Source organism: Melanostigma gelatinosum (genome assembly GCF_949748355.1).
Source record: "Melanostigma gelatinosum genome assembly, chromosome: 17".
In the NCBI taxonomy this organism is placed as follows: Eukaryota; Metazoa; Chordata; class Actinopteri; order Perciformes; family Zoarcidae; genus Melanostigma; species Melanostigma gelatinosum.
Window position 1 is genome coordinate 19,200,205 of NC_136650.1, and position 21,189 is coordinate 19,221,393.

Consider the following 21,189-nt stretch of genomic DNA (forward strand, 5'->3'; position numbering starts at 1 on the left):
GAAACCACACATGTTCGAGAGATGTAAAAGAAAGTTCACTTCACTAATGTTCTTTCGTTTATATGTGTTTTTTGGCAAATGTTAGGCCATTGTATTGATTGGAGAAGTGTTAGAAACTTAAGAATTCCACTTAAATAAGTCAAAAACAAGGAGTCCGTCTTTATAATAGTTATACAAATATGGTCTTGGTATTGTATATTTAGTATATTTTGATTGTTCTCTTAGAGGTTTTTTGTTTGCTTTTTTACAATCCAAAAATCTTTATTTGTCCAAAACAATCTTCAACATTATTAAAATCGTACACTACTACAATACTGTTCATCTGAAGGACTTTTCATCGATTAAGTTTTTGAAATGGCCCCCAACTTAAATGTTTTTACCACAAAAACAAACAACGCATACGCGTGACGTAATCACGTCGTGGACGCGGTGTCGCTCGGTTGATGACGTAATGCGCAAAAAACGTAACATTTACGGAAGAAGTACACAGCAGCCGCAGCAGTTAGCGGGGTTTTGTCTTGTTAGAGTCATCAAGCTACGTTTTAAATACGCATTATTTTTTCTTTTTTTTATCAAAGGTACGGTTTAGGTTATTATTCTCTTATTCATATCTAACGTGTAAAGTTCCATTGTTTCCCCTTTCAGACTTTTCCTTGGCTAACGTCATTTCAAGCTCGCTAGCTAGCTGTAAGCTAGCCGTAAGCTAGCGTTAGCTGTTGTTTACTGCACATTCCCACCAAACTATGAGCAGAAATCCCAATTTATCTGGATGTTAACTAGCTAATCGTCACTCTCACTGTCTTTTATATTTAGCTTAAATCCATTGTGTGTTTTTCAGCTTGGGATCTGACTGCTTGTGAATCAAGATGTCGTACATGCTACCACATCTCCACAATGGCTGGCAGGTGGACCAAGCCATCCTGTCTGAAGAGGACCGAGTCCTCGTGATCCGCTTCGGACACGACTGGGACCCCACGTGTATGAAGATGGACGAGGTCCTTTACAGCATCGCTGAAAAGGTTTGTATTCGTGTCTGATCCAGTCTACAATCCATGTGTGTGTTATAACATTAGCCACCCACTGCTATCTCAACTGAACTCTTTATTCCAGAAAGAGAGGTAACATAAAGTGGCAATCCTTAAGATTTAAGTGCTGGTTGATTTATAATGTTTTTAATGTAAATAATGGACGTGTGCTTGAGTTTAGCAGTCCGGTGATTAGTCCGGTTATAACATTTACTGGCGTAGAATGTACCGATAACAGAACTGTTAACTCCGGACCGTATTGATGCTCCGGGTATTTACTGCCGTCTTGTCGGTTCCCGTTTAGAACCGGGTATCGGGGGGGGGCATCCCTAGGTATCAGAGCTTAGAAATGCTTGCCGGTGATATTCAGCCGTTGGGACAATCAGGAGCAGTTTTGGGTTTTGACCTCGGCTGATGGATTTTGCAGGAAACAAAATCCTGCGAGGATCCTTTTCTGCAATGCTGTAGATTGTTTTTCTCTTGTGCAGATTTATACTGTCTGCTAAATGCATGTGAAGATTCATCACTATTTTCATCGGTGTTCACTGCTCCTGGCAGTTTATTGCTGATTTTACAGTCTGTTATGTTGGGGTGTGTTGCTCTGAGTCAGCAGTTTGTAGACATGCTGCCCAAAATCTATAAAGGCTGTTAAAAAGCTGAGGCATGGCAGTAACTTCTTAAAGATGTAAGTTATACTATTTCTGAAGCCCGTTTTTCACACTAGTGCACTAAAAGGTGAGGTAGGCAAACATGTATAGCACTAGTTCATATCTTACGTATTATTATAAACAGCTTTTACATCCAGTCTAATCCAAATGTGATTATGAAGCACATTTAAAAGCAACGACAGTTGGTTAAAGTGCTGTTCAATCAAAACATAAAACAACCAAATAAACAGACCAGTTGAACAGACAAAAGGACAATAAAATGATAAAAGCATTGAGGCAGCTCTCATTCTGAATTATACAGTTTAAAGAATGGGCAGTGTGCCTAACATGCAGAGGCAACATCGTTCCAGAGTTTGGGGTCTGCATCTTTAAAGCATCGATCTCCCCTCAGCTATAGCTGTGATCGAGACAAGCAGAAACAACTTGTCAGCGGACCTGAGTGACCTCGCTGGGACGTGTGGTTGTCAAAGGTCAGAGAGAGATAGAGGCTGGAGCCCATTTAATGATTAGTAGACAAACAGTAACAGCTTAAAATCAATCCTAAAGCGTAGAGGGAACCAGTGAAGGGAGGCCAGTGTGAGGGGGAGGGGGGGGAAATGTCCTCTTGCTTGTGTGTTGCTGTGAAGAGAGGAGCTAATAAACATGTGTCACGGGAATACAAATTCTGACGTGCGCGGTAGTGTGAGCTGGCAAAGCCGGGACTGTCATCAAGTCGTCCAAGAGAATTGTTTAGTTGAATCCAGAAACTAACCTTTCCCTGTTGTGTTGCTCTGCCTGTCATGCTGAATATTGTTCATGATGACACATTTATGTTTTACTAATTGTCTCAATATTCTTCTTACGTACGTCCCGACAGGTGAAGAATTTTGCAGTCATTTACCTGGTGGACATCACAGAAGTGCCCGACTTCAACAAGATGTACGAGTTGTACGACCCCTGCACCGTCATGTTCTTTTTCAGGTAAGACGCTCAAAGTCAGATTCTTAAAACATCAGCGCTAATGTTGCTTCCTGTGATTTAAATGAACCCGGTTGGTGTACGAGGAGCGTCTCTTATGAAGCCTCCTGTATGTCATTGTTGAGGAGTTACTGTTCAACTTCAGAACTTCATGTTGTTGTTTTTTTGCAGGAACAAACACATCATGATTGATTTGGGTACCGGTAACAACAACAAGATCAACTGGACAATGGAGGACAAGCAGGAGATGATAGACATTGTTGAAACGGTGTACCGGGGAGCCAGAAAGGGAAGAGGTCTGGTGGTGTCTCCGAAGGATTATTCTACAAAATACAGATATTGATTTCTTTATTCAATTTTTGTTGTGACATCACACACAGACTACAAATGACAAAAGCCATGGAAGATCTCTTTCAACACTTTTGTTTTTGCCAGTGAAACAGGACGATATTCTTCCGCGATCGTGTTACATTTGTTGTGTTTTTTTGTTTAGACTGATGTGTAATGCAGTTCTTTTTCAACAGCAAATTGTGTTTTCACAAACAAAAACTCATTTCTGGGAAACAGGTGCTCAAGAAACCAGACACGGAGTAGAAGTCCTCATACTTTAATGTAATAAACGTGGATATTTACATATTAGTCTATTGCTGTAGGTCCTTTCAGTTTCTCCAATCCGTCTCTTCAGTGTGACTCAGTGCATTTCCCTAAAACGTCCATCAGGTGGAGCCAGAGATGTTTGGGAGCGTCGCTGAAGACGTTACTTTAGGGCAGGGGTGTCCAAACTTTTTTCAAAGAGGGCCAAATTTGATAATGTGAAAATGCCCAAGGGCCAACAGTCCCTGCTGACATTATTTTAAACAATACAAGTAGCCTATACATACATTGTTATTTTATCATTTTATTTTCAATGACAGCAAATAGCAATGTAACCAAATGTAAGCATTCATGTCTGAACACATCTCAACAACTATTCTGCCTTTCTTTCACATCTTGAAAGTCAGATAACAAAGAACAAGCCATCTAAAAGCTAATTACATAGGAACCGATCAATATTCTCACCTCAAGACAATCTTAAATATGACTTAGTGAGGGTGATGAAAAGTTGTCTAACATTTAAATTCAACACACATGAAACAGGCTCACGAAAAAAATCAAGTTGTCTCTTCGTATCTGATGATAGCTCTTCAGTGTTACGAGCCAGGCAAACATTAGCAAACTGTCTTCTTCTCGGGGCAAATATTTTCTGCTATTTTCATAACACAGTCTTTGATAACCTCACATTCCATAAAAGGTTTGTCATGTTTAGCAATTACCACGGCCACTCCGCAGCTTACTTTGATGATGTTTTCATGTGAAAGGGACCGCTGCTGTGTGGCCAAGTTATCTTGGAGTTGCTTCACTTTTCTAGCACAGACGCTCTCTGATAGCTTGTTGTAGCATTAGCACGTTTGGTCTCGTAGTGTCTCTTTACATTATATTCCTTAAACAAGGCAACAGTCTCATGACAAATTAGGGAGACACAATTGTTTCGGTTTTCGGCGTAACTTTTTTTGCCAAGTAACTAAAAAAGTAACTTTTTTTGCAAAGTAACTAAAAAAGTAACTTTTTTTGCAAAGTAACTAAAAAAGTAACTTTTTTTGCAAAGTAACTAAAAACGTAATTTTTTTTGCAAAGTAACTAAAAAAGTAACTTTTTTTGCAAAGTAACTAAAAAAGTAACTTTTTTTGCAAAGTAACTAAAAAAGTAACTTTTTAAACCCAACCCTAACCCAACCCTAACCCTGCACCTAACCCCAACCCTAACCCTAGCCCTAACCCTAACCCCCTAACCCAACCCTAACCCTAACCTAACCCTAACCCCTAACCCTAACCAACCCTAACCCTAAAGTAACTAAAAAAGTTACTTTTTAAACCCTAACCCCCTAACCCTAACCCCCTAACCCCAACCCCAACCCTAACCCTAACCCCCTAACCCAACCCTAACCCTACCCCCCTAAACCCTAACCCTACCCCTACCCCTAACCCTAACCCGTCAACGGTTGAACTGATTAGAGAAAGTAGGAGGAACTTTCACAAACATATTACAGGAACCTCAACATTACAAAACTACAGTGTTATTGCTGCATTCAGGAAAAATAAGAATTTACAGGATCTCCTGGTAAAAGCGAAGATTAAACCCCTCTCGGATCCTAAATCCAGAGTACAGGGCCAGTATTTTAAACACCAAAACTGGTTCACGAATCGGTACACAAAAGAGGTCTTTCAGACAATGACCCGGGGCAGTCTGAAGTAAAAAAATTGTATATATCTCATTTCTTGTAAAAAGTGTGGTTTACAGTATGTGGGTGAAACAGGCAACACCATATCTATTCGTTTCATGCAACACAAACACAATATACTGAAGAGGAAAAAGATGGAGACACCTTTGGTGAAACACTTTTTATTACATGAATGGAAATCTGTTTTAACGACTGTCATTGAGTGTAACCCCAGGTGGAACATCGCCCAGAGGAAAAGGGCTGAAAGGATCTGGATTGCCAGACTGGATACAAATAAATAGGATAAAAATAGGAATTGCATGTTGAATTTGTATGATTTATTCATTCCGTTTTGACTGTGCTGGCGGGCCATAAATAATGCATTTTAAGACAGAAGGTGCGGGCCGTATAAAATCTGACCTCGGGCCGTGATTGGCCCGCGGGCCGGACTTTGGACATGCCTGATCTACAGCATACCTTCAGGGCTCTGAGGTCTCACATTTGTGTCATAGCCTGGAGTACTTTTGTAACAGTTGATACAGTTGAGTATCTTCAAAAAGTAACTAAAAAAGTAACTTTTTTCCCCAAAGTAACTAAAAAAGTAACTTTTTTCCCAAAGTAACTAAAAAAGTAACTTTTTTTGCAAAGTAACAAAAAAAGTAACTTTTTTTCCAAAGTAACAAAAAAAGTAACTTTTTTTGCAAAGTAACTAAAAAAGTAACTTTTTTTCCAAAGTAACTAAAAAAGTAACTTTTTTTCCAAAGTAACTAAAAAAGTAACTTTTTTTGCAAAGTAACTAAAAAAGTAACTTTTTTTGCAAAGTAACTAAAAAAGTAACTTTTTTTCCAAAGTAACTAAAAAAGTAACTTTTTTTGCAAAGTAACTAAAAAAGTACCCCTAACCCTAACCCTAGCCCTAACCCTAACCCTAACCCTGCTTTAGGGAATTCCTTCTTCAGGGACCATGTACACATACCACAAAGAGATAGTTAACCACAAAATCTAAAAGACATATTTCTACTCTTACCTGTAGTATCTATCAATAATCATTGTTTTGATGTGAGTTTTTGAGATATCTGCTGTAGAGATGTCTGCCTTCTCTCGAATATAATGGGACTATATGGCATCAAGCTTATAGTGCTCAAAGCACCAACAAATAATTGATTAAAAAAAATTCTGAATTCCTAAAAGCATGACGCAATCGTGTGTGTGTTTTATCATGAGTGGGTTAGTTTGAAAAGAAAGAAACACTCAAAGCAAAGTGGATCCTCACCACAGCAACTGTAAATGTATCACACTCATCCTGACTTGCAAAATCAGGATGAGCAACTTTGGCATTGATCCTTTAACTGGTAAAACACAGTCTACCGACTTTACTCGTGTTGGCAGATTTAGACAAAGTTCAGCAGTGTGGAACAGCAGCACAACAATTGTGTTTCACAGCACTGAACGGGGCTCGTGGTCCGTAACACTCAATACAGAGTAAAAGTACGAACTTAAAACAAAACAAGGTTACAAAACACTGACCGATCTCTGCCCAGACATCAGCCTTACTCAAGATCGCTTCGTTGCGATCAACCCTGTTCGGTGGAGCAACACACTCTTTTGGCGGGTTGAGCAGCGTACTTGAAGAACCTCCATGATCTTCCATCTGCAGGTTAAAGTGGAGGATCACGGGACCAGTTAATCATTTCTCTTCAGGATCCAAGTGTGTGAACACAAGGAAAAAGTCTGCTTAAAATGTTTCTAAATACAATATGACTTATGAAATGTTTGACATACAATACTGTGACTTTTTAATGACTTTTTTTTGACATACTATACTTTCACTTTTCATGAATTTCTTCGACATATTATAGAATTACTTTTTCATGACACATTTGTTTGACATACTATAATATGACTTTTTTGGTGAGAAGTGAGAGAAATATCAGTCTGTAAGTGGTTAATATTGAGCCACCTTACAACCAGACACCACACACTGCTTGGGTCCAATTTGTTGAGTGACAGATGAGGGAAAAGGGGAAAAATGCTGAGTCTCTCAGTCAGTATGGACCAAAGAAAGACCAGAATAAATAGCCTGACCTGACAAGGGGAAGACGGGGGACGGCTGAACAGCTGGCTGCCGAGAGGAGGTGAAGGAGAGAGGAGGCCGATAACTGCTGCAGCTGCTGCAAAAGCAAAATACCACACATGCTCTAGAGTAAAAACCACATAATCTCTAAAATGTAATTATTTTTGGGAACCAGAAAAGAACTCTGTTTTTATGTTGATTGCATTTATTTAATGAAAGCATAAAGATATAAAAGCTAGCGCACAGAGTGACCTCATTGTGCTAATGTGTGTACACTGGCAGGCATGAGTGTATCTACAGTTCAAAATAAAATAATTTCCTCATCGTTCTTTGTGTGGGCCATGTTGAGGACCTATAGACATCCCCTCCGGGCGTCCCATGTCCTTTCCACTTACATGAACCTACAGTCTGGTATGCTTTTGTCTTTGTCTGGCCCGTCCCTGCAGGGCCTTTGTACACCATTACTGTACCATTGGCCTCATATGGAGCGCAGGGCCAAAGGCCGCCTCCATTGGCCATTATGATTCATATTATCATGCATTGTTGTTCCCTATTACTGTCAATCAGCTCAGCCTCGGAGTAGAGGTCTGGACAACTAAGAGTTTCTGGGTAACTCCAGTCTCAACGCATATGGAGACGTGGCGGGATGAACGGTACGGTACAGTCAGTGTCTGTGTGAAGAGAGAAAGAAAAAGTGTTTTGTTTTTCATATAGACCATATGGGTAATATGCACACTCCCCCCTAAAGCTGTGGTAATCCCGGATCTGTTTTCAACTGATAGGGTTTAAATGGTTCTGCACAAAGAGGGTGCAGCAGACAGGCAGCGAGGATCATCTGGTGCCAGGGGGAAGACATGCTGGCATACCTCCATCTTCTGTCTTGCTTTCCTCCCTCCTCCTCTTCTAGTCTGTCACTTTCCATGTGGGTGCCCAGCGTGGGGGAAGGGTGAAGGGCAATCTCTGGGACACCCCACCCCCACCGCTGCAGCTTCCCCTATTGGCACTAATACAGACGCACAAACAATTGTGTTAACCCTTTCCTTTTGCCCGGTAACTGTAACTGGTCACTGCGCCTCACATCCAACTGCGCGTCACATCTCATTTTGAGCCAATGGCTTCTCACAGTCAACCTGTGACTCATCACCATGGGTAAGTCAATGTTGCCTTTTTGTCTTGTGATCCCTAAAACGAAGTTGTGGACCCCTTGTTGTATCTCTACACGTGGTTGCCAATTCAAATAGCACCAATTAAATACTTACTGCGTACAGAGGTGGAGTAAATAAGGGGAACAAATGAGACCTACAAATAAATGACAGTGCCAGTACTTTGGTTTAATTGCCCGGTATATTTAGTGTAAAGGAAAGGGACCAGCAGGCTTACGGAGGAGACACACCAAATCCAAAAACTCTCTCATTTCACAGCTAAGCAGTACATTTACTGTTGGTTTTTATTCAAAATGATAACAGTTGCTACTTTCACATTAAAAGAGCCTTTTGTGTTCATATGCATGTATAGAGTCATCCTGTCAGCAACTCTCTAACTTTGTCAATCTGTGAAATCTTTCCTGCATGTCCTTTAACCTGCTCATCCCATAAACTCCACTCTTGGGTTATATCTTCTCTTGAGATCTCTTTACATAACCGGCACTCCAGAAAGAGCTATCGAGACTCATCTCTCCCGCAACATTTTTCAATCCCTAATTCCTGCAAAGGGAACATGATGCAGCGATGTGAGGAGATAGTTGACATGTTATATATCCTGAGAGGAGACATGGTGAGCAAAAGGCTTATCTTCAAACTCCTTCTCGATCAAGATCCGATGTATCCATCTGGTCTATTTTCTTATAAGATCTGCTCAGGTGCGTGGGCTTTACTGTGGGTTTGGGTTTTGTCCCCCACGGGGGGGAATTACTCAGAGTAAATCAAATAGAGCCATCAGGTTGGTACAGATTAAGAGCAGATGTTTCCTTCTGATAACATGCTGAAGCAAACACACACAAACCTAACAACCCCTTGCCTGCCTCCTTTAGATGCTGACACACTTAGCAGCCGGGTGTTACGTTGGTTTAATTCCCTTCTCTTCCCCTCCTTGCGTCTGCTTTTTACTCCACTTGGGGACCTGTGACTAAATGGATTTGCATCTCTCTTCCAGCAAAGGGGTGTCATCCCTCCATCGGCGACAAAATGGGGGGTCCGTTTAACTAACCGGAGACAGATACCAGCGCACAGAGAGGAGGTGTGTTTATGCTGCCGCTGATGTACCGTACACACGCTGAACAAACACACACGGGTCACACGAGGCCCCTTGTTCTACGTGTTCACCTCCATTCATGGCAGGCGCTGCCATTCAGAAGCTTCAGGCCCAATTAGCACCTGCCAAGTCCTCACAGTCAGACCAGGCCTCCTGCTACACAGGAGGTGTGACGCTGAGAAATGCTCCAGCTGAGCCAACACGCACACGCACGCGCACGCACACACGCACACACGCACACACACACACACACACACACACACACACACACACACACACACACACACACACACACACACACACACACACACACACACACACACATTTATCAGTTTAAACCAACTCCTTTTGTTGCCTCTTTTCATTTATTAAAGTGAGATTAAAGGGTTAATCCACTGATTTTACGCTCGATTAGCAGTTGACTCGTCATTGGGAGTACCTCTGTGAAAACGATTGTATAATGTCTTCTGTGGCTGCGGAGGAGCTTTGACGTCAAACTGGGGATGCAGAGTTTGAAAGATGTAGACATTTACAAATGAAAAGACACTATCAAGTTGCATTATGGGAAGAGTAGGACCCATCATTAGGATTACATTGATTTTCACCATTTTATTTGTCTTTGTCCACCAACTTCATGTATGTAAAAAAACTAAACTGCCGGCGCAGCCCTTCGATATCTGAGGTCAGAATTGGCCTTTTACTAGAAACTGCACATGACAACATTTAATGGATGCAAAGCTTTTTGTTTAATTGCATTTTGTGTAACTGATCAATACTTTATTGATGGTGAGTGAAGCGGCGCTTAACCCGAATAGACTGTAAAGTGACATGTGATCACCCGATGGAATATATATTTGTACAGATATAGAATATGATTACAGGACATATGATCACTGTGATGATCGTGACGAGGACGAACAGGATGTCGGTGATTCAATGACGATGACAACAGTCATTGTTGTCAACACTGATGCTACTGAGTGTAGTGGAGATGGAGCTTCTGAGCACTGCTTCCAGCCAACAAGCTAATACATGTTTCTGTGTCAGCTGCTGTGGCTTGCTGACATGACCTTTGGGGATGACACATATCATCCACCAGCAATAAGGAAAAGACCAACATTTTAGAATGCAGGTTCTGGAGCCAACGCCTTGAGAGTTTCATGCAACAATATTAGCATTAGTGAACATGATGGCTGCATGCTGTTTATGCATTCATGTAGTTCATTTTATGAACGGTTAATGTAACAAGTGCTAAGATGTGTGGTCTGCATTAGCCATGCTTCTGTAAGTGCTCGGTGCATTGATCAGCTTTGGAGACATTATCATTACGTTGGATATACGATCATGATGGGTTTTGGAGGAAGGATTCGAAGTATCGCGGTCTAAATGCTGTTTTGCTGTTTTTGTCTTTCCAAAAATAACATTTAGAAATATACAGGAGATAAATCAACCATTTCTGATACAATTAACCTCGGTTTCAAAAGATAGTCCGTCCGTTTCTTTGTAGGTTTTTCACGCTTCAATGACATGAAATTCAGGGAGCAAAACTAGAACTTGAAAATCGATGCAACAAAATATGCTTCTGAACTCCTCCGTTGAAATCACACGATCCCCATCGCCCTCTCTCCCTGGCCATCTTCATCCCTCCTCCTCCCTCTTCACAGTAAACTAATCTCTGCTCCTCTGCCTCTACATCATCTCTTCTCTCCTCCTGCTGCTCGAGCCACCGTCCCCCTACCTGTCTGCCTGCGCTGGTATGGCCCCCTTTTTCTGCCTCTGTCAATGCATTTTGCCCTTATAAGGAGAGAGCACAGGCAGACTGTACTAACCGCGTGAGCTCAGCGGGGGTGTTGCCGGGGCAGGGACACCACAGCGATCTGTAACGGCAGGGTGAGATAGGACGAGGATGGAGGAGAGTGGACTGGGGGGTGGAGGTGTGGAGCGTCAACACTTCTATCAATGACTCTAAATAAGACGACGGAAATAGGCATAGGGGAGGAGAGGCTGCAGATTGGAGAGAGGCCGGCGAGGAGAGGCAAGTGAACGTATCTGTGAGTGAATGTCAGGTTGAGCCACTGTTACTAAGTGACAGAGCACTTCCCGGCAACATTTAACTTCCATGTCAAAAAGCAAAAGTCGGCCCACACTGATGATATACATTTACAAAGCTCTCATTTTCTCAACTCTGACGCCGCGTGTGGTGTGTCTGCATGATGCCAGCTCACCAGCTGCCCGCGCACTCATCGATATGGAGGGCGAACATTTAGCTGGTGAGAGTCATGGAGGGAGAGTGTGGGCTTCAGTACGGACGTCTGCGATGCAACGTGACGGGTCCAGGCTTCAGCTGTTCCGCCCTTTGATGAGACCAATAAGACGCCCTTTGACTCATGCAAAAATAATGATTGATTTAAGATGATTTTACAATGATTATCTTTAAAAGAGTGCTGCACAGATTCAGCATTGCGCTTCAACATTGTCAAACTCACAATGGACAGTTTGGAAAAAAAAGGCAACAGAATCAGAGATTTGTCTTTTTTACTCCAAAACCGAGCATCTACATTACCCACAATGCAACCCGCCTGCCAGCAGTTTGGTTGATGTATTATGTCAGAAGCGAAAAATGTAGCCTCGAGCCAGTAGGCTAAGGCTACATTCACACCAAATTAGGCATTGCTGCGAAAAACGCCAATCCTCCTCTTACTTTAATGTGAGCAGTGCGTTAAGACTGCAGCGGTGGGGATCGAAGGGGATGCTGGAAAAAAGCAAAGCGGCCTACGGCAAAAAGTTGAAACCGAATCGACTTTTGGAGAAACGTAACCCAATCAGACCGGAAGACGCCGACAGGAAGAAGAGAAGCATCGATGAACGCAACACGGTGGAGTGTAACGTTATGTTTCATGTGTAGTCACTCAATTCGGCCTCGTGCACCAGTTTAAAAACCGTCGTTTTGATCGGCCTCGCATCCTGTTCAGCTGTTGAAAGCAAATGGATTTTTGTAATCTGTTGATGCAGACAGACGATCACTCGTAAGACCCGACACACTCGCAGCACAGGGTCACGTAAATAGGCCTTTTAGGTGACGCACCTTGACTGTGGAGGTCAAAGATCACCGGGATGGATTGTGACTGCTGGTTTTTACATTTGTGTCTTCGGCCAAGAGGAAGTTAAAGTGAGACTATTTTCATATTTAGAGAGGAAATCACCTCTTCTTCCTCTAACAAATGAAAATCAAACATAAGAAGCAACAAAACGCAGATTTTTGTGTTGAAGTTATTCATTTCCAATGGCGCTAAAACATGACGTTTAAAATAGTTCAAATATGACGATGGATGAAATCTGCAATAAGTCTCCTCAGCTTTGATTTTCTCACCCCTGGGTGCTTTCACTGTGTCTCACCTTAATGCTACTGGTGCACTTTACTTCTCCTTATCATTGATAAAGCCAGCCTTCAGAGAGACTGAACTCATCTGGGGACAGGCTGACACACCACAGGCCGCCTCTGCCGTTCATGCAACGGCAAGCGGGATGGGACAACTGACCCAAAAAAGAATAATCCATTGTACAAATAATCCAAGGTGCTGGTTGGCAATACTGCTCAGGTATTAACATTTCAGCAAAAAAATAAAAGACTGTCTTGCACTTTCACATATTGCAGACTGGGTCCTGAAGAGACAGCTTGTCCTCTTTTTCACCTGATAATCAATACGGACAATCTAACAGCTAATATGATGTTAAAGGAGAACTCAGAGTGTGATTGTTATCAGATAAAGATCATGAAACAGAGACCTCTGTGCAACTAATCAAGTTAATGAGCGGCTCAGCAATCATTAATTCATATTTATGGCCTGTTTAAGGGACTGTGTACACGATACAGTAGGTTTCTCTGGAGGCGAACTTTCCCCAGAAGCTTATGCAAATTGACTTACTCACCATCCTCCCTCAGTATCCTTGGATACCAGCTATTTATTCATTTTGGTCTCCTTCACTGCAGATCTGCTGTCTTTCAGAGCAGGTGATGATCATGTGTCTCTGCCGGGGTCTGCGGTATCTGCTTTTCAATCTGGCACACACACACACACACACACACACACACACAAACACACACACACACACACACACAGACAAAGACACTGGTGTGAGTCTACCCTTAACAGCGTACAGAACTGAATTTCACGGTGTGGTGAGATGTGAACAGTTTATCTGTTAGAATGAGTTCAGTTGGTCAGAGGGAACCAACACAAGGCCTCACATCAAAGACGATGTTTATTCACAGACAACAGGCACAGCTCCCGGCCCTCTTTGTTGTTTCAAAGAGAACATCTGGTCCCGTGCGTTTCTGAGTCATTGGGGGGTGGCCGAGCTTGCTACAAACTGTGACACTGGAGTATTTGATTGCTTGAAAGCCTTCCAGATTCGGATGCACTGATTATAAATAAATGAACTTAGTCTCTGTTTGAGTCGAAATGCTGAAATTAGAAATGGCATCATTGTTGGTGTTGGTAAAACAAGACAGTGGGGTCACACAGTCAAAAACGCCCCGCAGACGCCTCAGGAGATCTGTTCACTCAACAGATGGGTGTTTAACGTTTGCACGTGGTTACAAGCTGCCTATGTATTTTTGTAGTTGTGAAAGTAGCAGTCAGAAGATTCACCACAAAAACAGGAAGACCCATATTTATTGTTGGTCATTAAAACCTCTGGTTTTCATTTTTGGTTTAGCAGACAGCACAGAGCCTGAATGATTAGCAAGCTTTGTTATCGCTGAACTGACTTAAGAAATGAATGTCTTTTAAGACAAACTAGTAACACTCAGCTTTTTTTCTGCTATTATTAGCTACTAGCATGCTCGATGGTCTTTCAGATGCCAACAAACAGCTTTTCTTTTGACAGACCACATCAGAGATCGGTGCACACAAACTCTGTGTGAGCCTTGAATTAAATTGTTTCAAAGTGTTCTTTTCTAATGAACTTTTCTTGTGGTTTGCAAAAAAAGTGCAAACAACAATTTTGGAGTCCGATTGCATCTTCAAGCTTGTCATCTTTAAGGCTCGTCTCCTGGTGCTCATTTGACCCAAACAACCTGTTTAAATATGAATGTAGTCTGCAGTGGGAAGAGTTCCTCAACTGGACTCCTCTCACTGTCCCCAAATACACGCCAACGTAACCTGATTGTAAAAGGGACACCAGGTCTTTGTTACAGGGCAGCATGTGGCCTTCAGCTACATGCTGCAACTGTTCCAGTCCCCCGGGTGGTCAGGACTGGTCTGGGTACAAGACCACCAGACAATAGACACTCTGCCCCCCCCCCCCCCCTCACACACACACAGACACCTACAACAATGTACGTCCATACTTGTGAGGACCCTCATTGCATTATATAGCCCCTAACCTTACCCATCCCAACTTTACACCCAAGCCTTACCTAACCCTTAACCTCAGCCTAACCTAAACTGAACCTCACAAGTCTGAAGCCTCAAACTGTCCGAAGATGAGGACGAGCCCAAATGTCCTCACACACACACACAGCAGTTACTTGACCTGTAAGTGAACGGTTCATAAATGTGAGTTAATTTATGCCCATGTTGATCTGTGCTGTTTTCTCCCACAGTAAATACAAACACCTTCACACTCTCGCTGCCTCTAACCACAAATGAAGTGAATTTCCTTCCCCTCTCTGCAGCACAGCAGAGAGCGATGCTCACCCACACAGTTTGCAAAAATACCCTGCTGCACATCCTTACTCACCATGATTCACTTTCACACCATATGGACAGAAAAAGTCACTCTGCTACTGAAACAATGTCAAACACGATACAACTCTGCACCACACACACACACACACACACACACACACACACACACACACACACACACACACACACACACACACACACACACACACACACACACACACACACACACACACACACACACACACACACACACACACACACACACACACACACACACACAGGTGGTGCCCCCTCCTCTTATTGCCAGCAGGCTATAGTGGTAGACGTTAGTCAAAGGGGGAGGGGGTGTTGTGAGGACATGCTGTGTGTGTGTGTGTGTGTGTGTGTGTGTGTGTGTGTGTGTGTGTGTGTGTGTGGTGGGGGTCTTTGTGAGTGAGCGTGGTAGGAGGAGAAGGGGAGAGGGAGGGGGACATGGTGTTCTATTTATCATCGACCAACAGCTGCTGTCTTTAGTGCAGAGAGCGAGCGAGAGGAAGAGGGAGGGCTGTGTGGCGTGAGGCAGTGCGTGTGCTCAGTGTTTAGGTGAATCCACAGCCCTCTGGCTCACAAGGATAAAGGAGTCTCTCCAAGGAAGACAGAGAAAAAGCAACGCAGGGACCTGTTTCCTCTTTTTTTCCTGCATCCTCGGTCTTCTTTCGTCTCGCTTCATTCTCTGACGAGCCACCAGCGGCCGGTGTCTGCGTCTTGTCTCCTTTTTGCCCTTCTCTTTTGTTCCCTGCATCCATCTGTGTTTCACCCTCGGTCCAGAGAGACGGAAGGAAGAGCAGAGTCCGAGGCATCATCCTCCCCTCCTGCACGCCCAGCCGGTAAGCTGAGCCAGCGCTCTCTTCCTTTTTTCTCCTCATCTCACTCCATCTATTTAGCTCTGGGCCGTACAGTCCCACCCTGCACCTAAAAGAGAGGCCGCGAGCTGGCTCTTCCTGGAGAAGGAGGCTGAGCCTGGAGGATGGATGTGGGTTAGACTCTAGACTGGGGCTGGTGGCTGACTGGTGCTTGGTTTAAGAGAGGGTGAGGGGGTTGGCTGAGGGACGGCGCTAGTGCCTGTGGGAGAGAGGACTGGATGTGGAGAACTAGCGTGGGTCAGGATCCCGAGGGAAGGGAAGAAGCTTCGAATTTGGCCCGACCGTATCAAACCCGCGGGGCTGGTCAACTGGGGCTTGTCCTCTTTCACTGCAGTGCTTATAGCCAGAGCGGCACGGTCACTGCCACAGTCACACTGACATACACACACCTCAGCAAATATAGATTTCCTGTGTATTAGCAGGACTCCATCAGGAGAATATGGCGTCTGCTTTAATGTGTGTGTATAATCAGCGATGGATGAGGGTTTGGTCACAGGAAATAATGTGACCTAGAAGCATCACAGCACATGCATCATAAACCACATTGATGCACTGGAGTGTTCTAAAAACAATGTGGGTAAATTGCATGTCAAGCATGCCTTCTCAGCTCCATTATCACACACGCATTACCGAATATCAGCATCACTACAAAATGTGTCTAATTTCATACAGTAAGGTGTTTGAGGTGTGTGTGTGTGTGTGTGCATCTCTGCAAAGAGCCTGCTAAAAACAATAGCCCCAGATTGCACTGCTGATCAGAAGAGGTGGGTTCATGCGACTAGAGAGGAAAACAGGGAGGAGGGAAGGAAGGAAAGGGAAGGAAGGAGGGAGGAAACAAACTGAATGGAGGAATGAATGAATGATGGCTAAGGCTTTTCAGGGGTGTTTTGTTCCTTCAAATGTGCCAAATGTCAGGTCGGAGGCAAAACGGTGTACATGAGGTTGTTGGACGGAGCGGGAGAGCAGAGCGGGTTCGAAGTTATATCCGGTGACTCTGCAGGTCTTCTTTGTGTGTGCGGGGGAATGTGTGAGGGAGAGCGATGCTGTGGCTGGAGAGATGGACATACAGTCGGGTGGAAAGAGAAAGCATGATGAAGAACTGTGGGTGTTAGAGTGCGGATGGGCGGGTGGAGGGGGAGAAACCGACAGGAGAGGTGTGTAATTGAAAGATCTGGTCCCTGCCTATCGCTCTGTAATCGACTGACTGGTTATAATCCGTGCGAGTCGAATTAAATGATGATTTACTGTCATGTTGACTTTGACGACACACACACACACTAATTTGGTTTAGAAGTCATGTTGTCGTACATTTCTGTACGTAGCTATACATACACTTATTCGTCCATGTGTGTGTGTGTATGTACATATCATTAGTACTGAATATCATACATTGTCTATGTCAATAAATACAGAAAATATATGCTTTATGTCTGTCATAATTTACTGTTGTTGGAAATGTGCTGACATACAGTAAGTGATATATAGGTTTCGCTGTATGAACTGTATGAACATGAATCAAAATATGCAGATTTTAACCCATTTACTTGTATGAATAAGCAGCACGGTGCACTGAAACAGCTAGTGTGTGTGTGCTGCAAGAACGCAAGTGTGTTAATCAATGTGTGTCTGTGTGTGTATCGGGTTTTTTTTTCAGGTCTAAAATGGAATGGTGGCTGCGATGGTATTTACTCTGCTGTTGCTAGGACACTCCCTTTGAACATTGTAACCGAGCCTTCTCATTGGCCTGCCGCGATGATGCAAGACTCCCTCATCCCAAATCTTTCCTGAGCGCCCATAGAAACATGCCCGTCTGCATTTCCTCCTCTCTTCTCACTCCTTCTCTGTCACTCTTTGTCTCACACCCCCTCTCTCTCTCTTTCATGTCAGTCATGCACCATCTCCCTTTATTCATCGCTCTCGCTCCGTCATTAACTCATTCATTGCTCCCTGCTCCCACTATTTATTTCCTTCCAAGCCGCTCCGTTCAGTCTTCATCAACCCGGTACATTCCGTCACTTCCTTCACCCCCATCGAGTCAAAAGATGCTCAGCGCAAAATGGTGTTGGCAGCATGTGGCGGTGCCATTCATTCTGTCCTGCTGTCCTCCAGAGGATTAGCGCTCTGTGTGTCTCACAATGTACCATTTCCTCTGTCCATATGAGGTGCAGGATCTGATTAGGTTGCCTTAGCATGTGTCAGGATTATCAGGTTTGACAAGGCGGAAGACAGGAATGGGGGTTGGGGTGTCAAGGTGGTGGATGCTCTCTTTATATTTCTCTTAATGCACGTCACCTTGTGTATTTCAAGCTTTTCTCCTCAACAATATGCACAGATAATTAATGTCGTGACTGCAATTACCCCAAGTTCACAGCTACACAACACGTCCCATGATGACATGTGTTTCACGCTCCAGATGTGTTTAATCTTATGGCTCCCGCATGTTGGGTATTTCACGTTGAGGGACTGGGAATAGAGAATGGGTGTTATGTAAGGGTGTAAGAGGATGGGTAGTGGTTGCCTTGTTTGCTGCTTCTCGCAGTATTTGTCGCCTTTAAAGCACGAGTCAACACAGCCCATCAGGTGTAATGATGTGTGCTGATCTCTCCCAGCCTTCACAGAACTAGACATGGCTGAGGTCGCATCATAATCCTCACCGGCAGTCTATGAATAAGGCACGAGTGACACGTCAATGACACGGAAATGTTTGCAGCTACTCCAAAGTGTCACGGTTCACGCCTGAAAACGTGTTTTTGTCAAAACATTTTGACACCGAAGAGACGCTGATCGGACAGCCTGAAGGAGCAGCTCGAAGAAAGCGTAGCATCAAAAGGAAAGTTAGAGGCACGAGGACATTTGTTGCTACCTGCATCGTTTGATGAAGCAGGGATGTTAATAATATCTTACAGCATTTTAAAGTTGTACTTGCGAATTTTGCCATTAAAATGTGTGATTTTTAAAACCCAAACCCTGAACATCCTTTTCATGATTCAATGGTGGATTATTGCTCTTTTTGCTGGCAACCATGTTGCTTTCAATCCTTTGATTAAAGTACAACATCATCCGTTTGTCCATGTGGCCAAACTGATTTCCTCAAAAATGCCCGACAATCCACATTTAATCCAAACACTCGTAATCTTGTTGACTGGCTGACCCGTCTGTCTTTCAAACATCTGTCACTTGAGCTCTGATCCTTGCTGTTGATGATCCTTTGTGCTTTCACTGAAGTTCAGAGGTCGGATCACACTGGAGCAGCAGAACAGGGTTGAGATAAGTTTGGAATTTGAGATGTGATCCGTCTCCACCTGGTAATCTTGTGGTTTTTAAACCAGTATTGTCAGAAATCTGGGATTACTCCCTCGGAGCAGAGATGATCCTGTTAAAAGGGGACGGGGCGGCGTGAGGGAGGGTGCAGGCTGGTTATATCTATGCAAGAAGAATATTTAGTATACTGTACAACTTTGTCAGAGAGTTGCAGACCAAAGAGAATTTGGAGATGCTGCCAGCATGTGGACACATATATATGCAGTCGTACAATATTTCTTTAAACAACAGCGCAACATTTTCGGAAATGTGCTTTTCTGCTTTCTTTGCTGAGAGTTCGATCAATACCACTCTCATGTCTGTCTGATAGATGGAAGGCTCCAGTCAGCAGCTGCTTAGCTTAACTGAGCATGAAGACTGCAGGAAACTGGGGGAAACGGCAAACCTGGCTCCGTCCAAATGGACCAAAATCCACCTGCCAGCACCTGTAAAGCTCAAAAACACTTTGTGTCTCGTCTCGTTGTGGTTTTAGAGTGGGCTTGAATGTTCTCGGCCAGGAACTGTAACTTACTGAAGTCTCTGTTGGTTGCCTGGCAACTTCAAGGTAACGACACTTTGAGTTTTGTACAGAACAAACAACAACAATATAATGTATGAACTGCATAGCTTTCGAGGTGCTGGTCGATAGGTTTCGTTAGTTTTGTATCGAGCCAGGCTTGCTGCTTCCCCTGCTTCCTGTCTTTATGCTAAGCTAAGCTAACCAGCTACCAGCTTTACAGACATGCGAGCGGCATCGCGGTATGACATGCAACGAAGGCCCAGAGCCTAAACTTAAACCTTGGCGGTTATAAGGCACGCGCTGAAAACACTCGGCTACCGAAGCGAGTGTCTAGAAACAAAAAGGACGGAAGTTGACAATAAAATACTTAAGTTTAACAAAGATTGATTTGAAGGAAAACCTTTTTTTTCTAATTAACTCAATACTTGCCTTACAAGTTTCGAAATGAGCAATTCTTTAATTTCCCACACGCCTATGAAGTAACTCAGTGAGGAAATAGATTTCGGCAGACAGTGAGATTAAATTCGCAGTGACAAGGGAGCAAAGATCTGATAACTCTTTGATCATACCACCCAACTCTCGATGCTGACTGGCACTTGTGGAGACTACTGAAAAGTCTTATTAACACCATCCTTGTTACGGGTGTCCTGCTGAAACTCCTTGAAATATATGTGACATTACATCCAGTAAGATACGGAGACAGGCCACAGTCAATGCTCTCCTGCCTCTGGGAGTCTACGTCTAACCAGACATGACTTGGCTTGTCAAACTCTCTCTTTCGATGGCAATAAAAGAGGAGATGGTGAATTTCTGGATGTAATCGGATTACTTCAGATCTGCTCTCCGAGGACTTCCTACAGTATCGTGGGCCTGTTGTCTGTTGATCAGATCAATTGCTGTCCACTAACGTCAATAAACAGCACAAACGCCCGCCCTCTGGTCATATTTAAGATCAATAACCCCAATTCAATGGGAAGGTGAAGCCAATTAAAGCCGATGGATGGCTAAAGAAAGCAGAGCGGGAAGAGAGGAAGCGAGACAGTATTGCAATTAGCGCGCAATAAGTGAAGAGGCAAAATATCTACTTAGCGATGGTATCTCAATCGAGGCTCCAGCTCTGTTCATAAATTCTGCCGGATAATATAACTGACTGTTTGGTTGCTGAGGCTTGAGATAAATACACTAAAATAAGAGTGGAACCCTTTGACTATCTCGTATTAAAAACAGAGTGCATTTAGTGTAACAGACATGATATTTGTTTGGTATCTGTTCTTCAGTTGGCCTTTGGTTAACAGCCCGAACAGCGATTCTCCAATCACAGCTCAGCAATCGTAACCAGGCACAAAGTCCACCTGGCAGAGGTATATAAAGGTGAAACCAACAAAGCATAAATGAAACCACCATAACCTCTGTGTTGCTCGACCAAGTATATCTCTCTATAAAATGAACTGATGAATACTGTCCGATCTTAAAATGATCACATTGTCCTGTTATCCTCAGGCCAACCAGCTCTACCCTGCAGTACAAAAACATGGACCACCAAC

The 21,189-nt window shown here is 43.5% G+C and overlaps 2 protein-coding genes across 3 annotated transcripts in view; both read left to right on the forward strand.

Moving 5' to 3' along the window:
• The first annotated feature begins 463 nt into the window (after positions 1-463).
• On the forward strand, positions 464-3,289 carry txnl4a (thioredoxin-like 4A). The gene is made up of 4 exons (XM_079288594.1): positions 464-578; positions 839-1,019; positions 2,550-2,653; positions 2,822-3,289. Exons 2-4 carry the CDS (start codon positions 867-869, stop codon positions 2,991-2,993), a joined length of 429 nt encoding a protein of 142 aa, XP_079144720.1. The 5' UTR covers positions 464-578; positions 839-866; the 3' UTR covers positions 2,994-3,289.
• A 12,197-nt stretch (positions 3,290-15,486) lies between these two features.
• The window catches only part of fam49al (family with sequence similarity 49 member A, like), a 30,172-nt gene continuing 24,469 nt past the window's right edge, over positions 15,487-21,189 (forward strand). For both annotated transcript variants that reach the window (XM_079287553.1, XM_079287551.1), the window contains exon 1: positions 15,487-15,789. The gene's annotated coding sequence lies outside the window, so the exon portion shown is untranslated. The remainder of the gene's footprint in view (positions 15,790-21,189) is intronic.